The 10,824-nt window shown below is 34.8% G+C and overlaps 1 protein-coding gene and 1 long non-coding RNA gene across 3 annotated transcripts; both read right to left on the bottom strand.

Moving 5' to 3' along the window:
• Window positions 1–569: 569 nt before the first annotated feature.
• LOC109157742 lies at window positions 570–2,452 on the bottom strand. Of its 2 annotated transcripts, none has more exons than XR_002050284.1 (4): window positions 2,361–2,452; window positions 2,162–2,250; window positions 729–796; window positions 570–619 (listed from the first exon to the last, which is right to left on the bottom strand). It is a non-coding gene; the product is annotated as an uncharacterized LOC109157742 (long non-coding RNA). The 2 variants fall into 2 exon arrangements; XR_002050283.1 differs by lacking the exons at window positions 2,162–2,250; window positions 2,361–2,452 and adding exons at window positions 1,642–1,699; window positions 2,011–2,137.
• Window positions 2,453–4,521: 2,069 nt separating this feature from the next.
• On the bottom strand, window positions 4,522–5,370 carry LOC109157762 (ATP-dependent DNA helicase PIF6-like). The gene has a single exon (XM_019305601.1). It carries the CDS (start codon window positions 5,368–5,370, stop codon window positions 4,522–4,524), a length of 849 nt encoding a protein of 282 aa, XP_019161146.1.
• Window positions 5,371–10,824: the final 5,454 nt, after the last annotated feature.

Below are 10,824 nucleotides of genomic sequence, written 5' to 3'. Positions count from 1 at the left end.
CTCAATTACCAGGAAGAACTGATAATGATATGATATCAAGAACTATTGGAACACCAAACTGAAGAAGAAGCTCATGTCAATGATGCTTCTTCCTCTTCATCTGCTTCTTCTTCCAAACACGGATCAGTCATATCATCATCCATGTCGCCACTGTTTTCTGCGCCCTAACTGCACCTTCTGTTCTTCTTCTCACACCACCTCAACAACAATCCTCGTTTTACACCCCACACAAAGTCATTTTCTGGGCTTGAATCCCCCTCCCTCCACCACCCAGATTTCGGGCATGATCACTGTAACAAGTCTCTCTATTCTTCTTTCAACTTCCAAATGAGCCATCAAGACCAGCAGGCCTTGCTGAACCACCCCCCCCCCCCCCTCGCACTAATGCAGCAATATCATCACCACCCAGCAGCTATGAATAAGGGTAATCATAATTTGCTGATGTTTGGGGGAAGTGAGGTCAGTGGATCCTCATCATCTGATGGGAGTTGCAGCCAAATCAGTTATGAGAAATCAAAAATTGCAAACCATGTCAAGCAAGAATCTGCAGATCATCAACTCCTGGGAAAATACAGTTTCCAAGGCGATCCTCATCATTAGATCATTTCTCCAACCAATGCTGGATTCGAAGATGAAAACCAGATTCAAGGCAACTTAGCATTTTAAATAATTGAAATTTCAGGAAATTTAACATATGGAACAAGATCAAAAGCTTAAGAAGGCATTACCTTTCTTTAAATCTGTTGTCCAGCATGTGAACTGAAAAGCTCCATGATCTCCTTCACTTCCAAGCCACCTACATCATGAACGTTTCAGTATTCCTCTTACCTAACATTAATTACCCATTTCGTTTAAAGTAAATCATCTATCAACCTTTCCCAAAACATTGGATTGAACACATACGCCCCTGAGTCCCCTGACTATCTGGATTTAATTTGAATAGCTCATTCAAAGCTAAATTAGCCATTTTAATATCACAATGCAGTCTGCAAAACTAAGCAAAGGTGCAAAATATAGAATTTAATTTGCCTATAGTATAAGTAACCTAAGCAAACATAACTGGCAAGCAACTTCAGAAATTTCAGTAGATTTCATCAATTTCGGTATATTTTGTTTGGGTACTACTCTGCCAATAACATGTAAATATATCACCTTTCATATGTAATAATTAATAAATAATAGAGAGAGAAAAAAAACACACACACACACACATATTAGCAAGTCAGTTGCTACATATATTTAATGAACACTGTGAATGCTCTCTTGAAGTAATATGCTATTTTATAATTGTTGAATCCTTGACCAGACATATCAATATTAAGTTTGCCTTCTTTATATACAGAAAATTCATCAAATGAGAGCAGTAACTTAGAATCTAGCATATGAAAATATATAGAAGTTTGGTCACGGTTTTTAAACTGATTTCCCTTCCTGACGGTTAATGTGCATTAAAAGTGAAATATCACTATAGGGACTATTACTGGAATCAGTTCAAGAAAAAAGTACATGCTAGTCAAGATGAGAACTAATACCATCTTGGATTAATCAGTAATTTGTTAAATTAAATCAAAATTTGTCACTGCACAACTCAACTTCAAATAAGCTAGTTAAAATAATACTTTATGGCACTTTGAACAATACCTCAAACTTTTGGAATTGCATTAGTGTAGGGAAAACCCATTTCCGTCTTCTCCCTTCACTGCACGAAAAATTAAGATACAATTAGGCACTTGAATCAGGCAACAACATAGAGACACATATACCATCATGACTCATTTTGGCAAATATTTGGCATACCAAGAATGCTTTTGTATAATGTAGTCAATGATTAAAAATAAAAAAGAGTTTATAGCATATGTTATATGTACACAAGGGACAATAGAAAGTCTCATCGCTTTAAAGGGGATAAATACAAAGGGTCTAAACTGATTGAGCAACGAGGAGTATCAGTTTAAAGAGGTTCTGGAACATAGCAAAATGCTATTCAGATCAGTAAGTTGTTTAGCCAACCTCACGTGAGCAAACAAGGCCTTTGCAATTATAACCAGCATGGATGCAAAGAGGAGGATATAGATATTGATCTTAGATTGTAACTCAGAAAAAAAATGCATTTCTAGGAGCAGGGCCACCAAAATCAGTATTATATTAGCATCGCACTCACCAAGGTGCATTTACATCACCACACTGCAACCTTGCTATGTCAGCACTCCATATCTTTAGGGTAAGGTCATCAGCAAGCCAATGAAATCACTGAACAATACAGTATGATACTCTTTAAAAATCCAACACACCACCCACACCCCCTAAAAAAAAAAGGAAAATTCTCAAATAGATGTACATAATCGTACATAATTGCATACCAGACGCAAAGAGACCAAATTGGCTTTCCTTTAGCTTTAGCTTTGATTCTCCTCACCAAGTAGTCGAGGACGGTTCTGCTTCTCCGAATGCTGCCTTGTGTTGCTGCATTAATTTGATTGCTATGTTTCTTCGCTGGTGTGTGATTCTCCCTAGTCACGGACGGCTATGCTTCTCCGAACTGCTGCCCTAATTTGTTTGCTATGCTTCTCTGCTGGATTCTCCTTAATCGCGGTCGGTGTGCTTCTCCTAATTGCCATTAAATTTCACGTAAACTTCATATTTGCCACCGCGCAACTTCCTTTGACTGAGCCGTTAAATTTAACCGTGTAAGTATGGTAAAATTAAGAAGAATGAGGTTATATTAGGATTTTAAGTTGGCATTGTACAATTTAAAAAGCGTAAAGTACAATTTTTTAGAGCATATGTTGTATCGACATTTTTTAGTTCCCGTTAAGGGTCTAACAATATTCGCTCTTATATTAAAGTTGTAGATTTGGTTATTATCTTAACTTTAGTCTCCCTAAGTATCATACTAGTCATGGTTAATTATTATGTGGTAAATTGAGATTAGTATTTGGCATCCCTTAATTACAGTTTTGCCTTTATTATAATTATTATTAATTAGCATTATTATTTACTGTTATTAAGTTTAGGGGCTAATCTCATTTTATTACTTTTCATAATAATTATCATTTAATTGTAATTTGCTATATTTGGTACATTGGCATGATTACCACTTCATTTTACATGACTATTAATGTTGGTAATTAAGTCCTACCAATACATTTTTTTAAATGTACCATTGGACGCTGCATCGAGGCTACTGACACCGACAGTGAAGATGGGAGAATTCTGGAGTTTTTCTTCGGATCATCATCGTTGTTAGCGCAATAGAGAGATGCAATTTGCATCATTAAGGTTAGCCATTAATTATCTTTTATGGTTATTATTGATAATTAGTGCTATAGTTACACTTAACCGCTAATTTGGACTAGTCACATATTTTATCTTTAGAAAAATGAAAACATTAAAAGTGCATTACCATACTTTAGTTTGTCATTACTAATGTTAATAGTTATTATAATGTTACTTATTACTATTAATAATTAATTAATGATTAATGATGACATTAATATTCTTATGGTATTCAGTTATGCACCTTGAACTGTTTCCAAATAAATTTATGTGACAATAATCCAGTTAAGAAAATATTTTTTTTGACATTAATGTTTTTCGGACTTCAAATTTTATTAAGTTTTCAAAATTTTATCCGAAAACATTTATAAGTGTTAGCGGTTTTAACCATTGTTTTTTCATATTTAGTCTCCTACTTAATGTGATAATATTATTATGGCTATTTATTACTATTTTGGTTATTTGCAATTTTGCCATTAATAATAACTAGTATCCCACCCGTGCGATGCACGGCTAAAATATATATATATATATATATATATATATATATATATATATATATATATATATATATATATATATATATATATTAGTTTATTAATAATAGCATGGTTGCAGTAGGCGTTGGGCGCTAGTCGGGCGCCTAGGCGGAATCTAGGCGGCGCTAGGCGGTCACGAAAAAAACAGTAGCAGACTTGCAATTTGACAATTTTAATGCGGCTGTTTTCAACATTCAATCAAATAACACATCCAAATAAATGACATAATGACAATTCATAAGTCATAACATCAAAAGAATATTAAAAAAATAAAAACTCAAATGAAATACCCAAATACTTCAATCATCCAAAGATTGAAAGTATCAAACTAGTCTACAAGTGTATATATGTCATATTATATGTATTTGTCATATAAATAGAAAAAATTAGCAAGGTCGAGTTGGTCGGGTTAACTCGACTAACTCGACAGAAATTGACGAGTTAACTCGGCGTAATCGGACGAGTTAGGCGCTAGGCGGCTGAATTAGGCGCTAGGCGGGCGCCTAGGCGGCCGGTCTCCTAGGCGGGAGCCTAGGGCGGAAATCGCCACGGCCTATGGGCGCCTAGGCGCCGATTACTCGGTGCCTAGGCGGGATTTTTACAACTCTGAATAATAGTAATATAAAAATTATATTGGCATCTCGAAAAGTATGTAAAATATAACTTCATATTGCATAGGTAACAAATAATTAATAATATACAAATTTTATAAATTGTTAAAGACCTTTTTGTATACAACATTCGACGTTGAAGAAACATACTCTCCATTGTCGCTACAAATAAGTAACTTAAGACCATTCGGATTACTAACCCTAGACAAAGCAACATATAATTGCCCGTGAACAAAGACTGGTTTTTTCAACAAAAGTCCAACTGTAGATAATGTTTGACCTTGACTCTTGTTTATTGTAATAGCATAAGAAAACATAAGTGGGAATTGCCTTCGTTGGAATTTAAATGGTAGCCTAGTATCTGATGGTGTAAGAGACAATCGTGGAATCAAGACTTGTTCACCTGCATTACTACCAAAAAGAATCTTGGCTTGAACAACATGATCTGCCAATTCAGAAATAATTAATCTTGTCCCATTGCAAAGGCCAGCTGAATGGTCTATGTTTCGCAGTAGCATGACTGGAGATCCAACTTTAAGAGTGCGCGAATGGTTTGGCAATCCCGAGCATTTCAGGACATTTAACAATTTTGGAGTATGCAATGCAGCTACCGTATCGGACGTGTTTTCAGTGGGGCATACCGAATCGGAGCTAAGATAGGTTCTAGATGTAGCATCATTCAAAGTACTCATGTAGTCATTAACTTCATCAACAACCTCGAGTGTTGGCGCTAAAATTGCTCGACCAATTAGATAATCCCCGTTGTTTTGATTTTCTTGAAACATAGGGAATGTACTTTTAACAATAGCTTTAATAGGATCACAATCTGGTTTAAGCACATGTTTTTTGGGAATTTGGACATCCACATGACCATCATTTGTGCCACCGATGTCGCCATCACCAATTGCAACTATCCAATTAGCAAATGAACTAAGCTCTTCCATATCCTAAACAGAACCCACATTTTGCAACCTCAAATTCTTTGTCAATCTCAATACCCTACAATTAGCCCACAAATAAGAAGAATTAATGGTTGCACCAACAATTTCTTGCCTAGAACACTTTGGTAGCACCGGTAATAGTTGTCTAAAGCCACCTCCTAAAACAACTGTTTTCCCGCCGAACGGCAACGATGAACTCAATGGATTAACAAATCTCACATTGTCCTGTCTAAAGCTTCGAAGCAATGTTTATGCATCATAGGTGCTTCATCCCAAATAATCAAGTTACATTGAATGAGTAGCTCAGCAAGATCGGATCCCTGTGAAATATTGCAAGTAGAGTCCTCATTCACAACAACTGGTATAGAAAAGCGTGAATGTGTAGTACGACCTCCGGGCATCAACAACGAAGCAATGCCGCTTGATGCAACATTCAGAACGATCTTTCGTTCAGAGCGCAAAGCAGCTGATAAAGTTTGCCACACAAATGTTTTCCCAGTACCACCGTAACCGTAGACAAAAAAAACCCCCCTGTAGCATTACCAGTCGACGATAGAACAGTGTCATAAACAAAGCGTTGCTTGACTGTCAACCGCTGGACTAAAATTTCATGTTCCTTGGCTAACAATGCATAATCATAAGACAATTCTTCAGCCAATAATCGGTTTTGAGAAACGTACAAAGAAGTCATGTCTGGCACATGCATACATGGATAATCACTCAAACTCTTGCTCCATGTTGACAAAAGTTTCTCTAACTCTATCCAGCCATACATTTTCTTCTCTTTTTCCGGCAACATTAAGTCTGCACATCATTTACATTTTTTTACATTTACAATAATTACTATTACTATATAACTTTATAAGCTGAAAATTGCAAAATAATATATATATATATATATATATATATATATATATATATATATATATATATATATATATATATATATATATATATATATATATATATATATATATATATATATATAACAACATTTTACATGGATTAGCAAATGATTTACGTTGATTATACTCGGCATCCTCACATAGATGCGGCCAAACAACATCCTATACTTTTTCAGGTTGACAAAGTGAATTTGCCGTTAGTAAAGTTACAAATAATCTCCTAAGAGCACCAGCAGTCGACCATTGACTTGCTTCAACTATCGCATCAATATATTCTTTTTCATCACAAATCAATCCACGAGCGTAGCATGCATCTCGAAATGACGAATATTCAATACCATCAACAGTTCGTATGTCTTGAAAAGATGTTGGACCATGAACTAAATTTAACAAACATCTAAGATAAAAAATCTCCCCACTACCTGGTGGGACATAAAACATACGACCAATAGAAAATCCCCATTTCTTGGATGCCACTCGCGGATATCCTTTTTCCAAACAAAAGCATTAGGCATTTCCCTATAACTCAACGCTCGAGCAGAAGGATACCTCTTATTTGCTTCAAACCATGATAAGAACATGCTATATCTAACCGTTTGCCTTTCAACAACTGTTTCAACCGAAACCTCATCATTGAAAACAATGCTCTGTTCATTAGGCAAGTGGAAGCTAAGACGTTCAACTGCTGGATTACGAAACTGCACATCATAGCTAAACAAACGCCATGCAGCTTCGCATGGAGAAATATACCGACAATCATAATACATACTGATTTCATCTATAACTTCACTACTTCCTCGGCATTCGGTACTCCTATAAAATTGCGCAGTAACTCGATCATGACCTTTGTTCACATATTTAAACAAATATTTGATAGACCGAGATTGGTTACACCATTCTACATTGATGTGTGCTCTATACTTCATCAATAAATATCTATTGTGAGACACAACAAACCTATTATCCAATTCAACACCACTCTTAACAATTGTATTACCATTATTTCTACGCTTATAAATGGGATACCCATCAGAATCAAGAATTGAACAATCCATAAATTTTTTAGGAAAGTGTTTTGAGCAGCGCCCCTTAACCATACATGAAGAGTTTTTCCTAGCCACACCACATGGACCATGCATCATAAACTATCCAACAACTGTATAATACTCAGGATCGCTCTCTTTATTAGGAATCTCGGCAGATATAATGGAATCAACATTGGAACCAAATGTAAGAGCAACACCATGATCAACGAACAGAAGAATATGTGCATGTGGCAATCCCCGTTTTTGAATTACTGGAAAGAAATTAATACACATAAGTAAAGCAATCAAAGCGTTGAATTAAAAAAAATGTAAACTTAACTTGAAGCACACATACCAGCGACAATTTTCCCAAAGACAGTGCCAGATCGTATCTCTTTAATCAAAGCCTCCAATTTCATTTTAAACACACGGCACAAAATATCAAGTCGATCTTCAGATTTTAAGCCTCTACATTGCAAAAAATGTTGAATTTCTGGCCATTTTGGATTGCATGTAAAAGTGATAAAAATATTTGGATAACCAATCCAACCACAAATTGCCATTGCATCTTGGTAGTTTTGAACCATATATTGTGCTCCACCAGTAAAAGTTGATGGCAATACAATTCGTCGACCTTGAGTCCGGGGGTCAACTTCTCCACGTGTCAAAGCATCAAACAATCCTTTATATGAACCACATCGTAGACTCTGTTGGTGTATGCGAATATACAACAACCGAGCAGATTCAACCATCGTATACCCATCGACCAAAAATTGTTGAAATAACCTTCTAGCATACAAAAATGTTGAGATCTCATTAAGTCTTTCATGAACACCAAAGGATAGGTATTCACGAAGAGAAACACTGTGCCTAGCACCTTTCTCCACATTTCTTTCTACATGGAAAGGAATGTCCTCTCTATAACCATCTTCACCATATGGGAACAACATTGGATATTGAAGTGGAAGATATGTTGGATTAAGTTCATTAATTCTCTTAAGAACACCCGACCGTGTTTCTATCAAAATATCATGTTCACCCAACGTTGGATCCAAATCACCAACAATAACAGTAGCAACCTCAGACACTGTTGGAAGATTATATGTTCTCGCATCTTGGGTGCGTTTCCCAATTAACTTCATTCTAACATCAACTCTTGGATTTGCAAGTATCACTTCTCTAGCCATCCGAAATGACTTTACCAAAACATTATTCTCATCTAATGCTAATTGGATATCAGAGACAATATCTGCATGTAATTCGTTGATCTCATTACCAACCCTACAATAAAGAAAGAATACCAATTAATCACATCACATTACATTCCTATAAATAAAAAAGAAACAATTAACAATAGCCAGCAACATACCTAACACAATCAAGTCTATTGAAAATCTCATTCTCAGGATCATGGATGTAAAGTTGTGCAAATTTAGGTTTATTACCATCAACAGGTAACAAACTTCCCAACAAATGGAAATTTTGACCATTTAATCTGAAAACGGGAGGTGATTTTCCTGTATTAACATCTTTGTCAATACGACCTCCCATAGATGTGAAGCTAAACATGTTATTGTACGACCTTATATGTTGCAAAAAATGCTTGCTTCTTGTAGATGGATTGAAAAATAATTCAAGAATAGTTTTAGGCGGAACATTCAATTTCGGTAACTTAATTTTGCCATTAGAACAACACCCTGAATATCTTGGAGAAGTAGTAAGCTTCACATTCTTCACTTTCTCATCCCGCCAGAAGATTGCCGAACAATGTTTACAATTAAAAATCGGATCTCCCAGGTCATAATACGGTACTACAATAAAACCAAAACATATGTCATTACAGAAAACAATTGAATGAAAAAATAAAATTAATAAAGCATAATTTTTAAATCCTTAACAAACAATCTCACCTTGATTAGGAAAACACGAATCTCGAGTAGCCGTAAATAACACATTAAAGTTCACTTGATCTCCTAAAAATTTAAAGAAAAAAAGAAAGATACATAAACAAATAAATACAGAAAATATTAACAATTTTCAGTATTTAAATTATACATATTAGACCACGTAATAGATATAGATAATGGTTTATAATAACACAAACAAAGCAACACCTATCATCATTGCACCCAATTTGTCATATTCAATGGTAGAATAACAATTGACAGTACTTGAGCTGTTTGCAACATCGGACACAACAGGAGATCCGAACTCAACACCCTTGGATTGCATATTATCGATTTTTTAAGTATTAATACGGATTGAAAATACCAGGACTATGTGGTCTAATGGTACCCGGGTTGGACTTTCATTTAGAAGATTATGAGTTTGAGCCTCAATGGAGGTGTTATTGGTTCTTTGTGTTTTAGTAGGTTGAGAAAGTATAGGAACAGATACTACAATGTAATAGAGTCAGTAACTTTCAAAAAAAATACGGATTGAAAATTTTTATTCAATTTATTAATAGCATTTAAAAATAAAACACATTATGTTATATATACAGCAATATATTTTAAAAAAACATTTATTAATTTATTAAATTTATTAAATACTTATATATACTATTTATTTTTATAGAAACAAAGAAATTTATACAAATGAAAAAAAAAAATATCGATACCAACAAAATAATTTTTTTTTCATTATTCATATGATGAGAATTAATGCAATCATTATTGTATGGACCATGGTCCACACAAGTTGTGTGGACTATATTTTGTCTACTGTAAAATAATGTACATTCAGTACAAAAATAATGTACATTCAGTACAAAAATAATGCACATTGTATACATGGGATGTACATTATTTTTGTTCTGAGTGTACATTATATTGTATAATGTACATTCAATACAAAAATAATGTACATTTAGTATATTAAAAATGTACTTTTTGTTATGGTCCACATAACATTGTGTGGACCATGGTCCACACAATAATTTGCCGGATTAATGACACTTGTTCCATTAATTATATTAAGTATATTATAAATATGGGCTAACCATAGCCCAACCACAAACTCTAGCCTAATTATAACCCAAATATAAACTCTAGCCTATCAAAGCCCAACCCAAAACCCAAGCCAGAACAAAACACCCTAAACAACTAAACAGTTAGACCATTTTGCCGCTACCCTATCTTCTCGGCTGCGCATATCTTCTTCTCTACACTGTGTCTACTGTTTTTGGAAACTACACCATCCACACATCGCCATTATTTCTTAAGCTATCGCCTCTAGCTCGATGTCATTTTCTAGCCATCTCCATGTTCAAACATCACCTTTACAAAACTATGTAGTCCAATCGGAACTACTAACCAGTTACACCCAACAAAACCCTAAGACTACCTATTCTTTGTAAATCGATTTTGGAAATTTAACGACATACACATCTATGAACCATTCTTTTTCTATCTCGAACTGCCGTTCTACCAATCTCCTTCTCTAACCTATTCTCTATATCTTTCGATGTATTCGATTCACAAATCTAGACTAATTACACCAAAGAAAAGTGTAATCTTGTGTTCAGC

This window comes from Ipomoea nil, unplaced genomic scaffold, assembly GCF_001879475.1.
Source record: "Ipomoea nil cultivar Tokyo-kokei standard unplaced genomic scaffold, Asagao_1.1 scaffold2792, whole genome shotgun sequence".
NCBI lineage: Eukaryota > Viridiplantae > Streptophyta > Magnoliopsida > Solanales > Convolvulaceae > Ipomoea > Ipomoea nil.
Note: the sequence above shows the minus strand (reverse complement) of the source record. Positions and strands in the feature narration are given on the sequence as shown.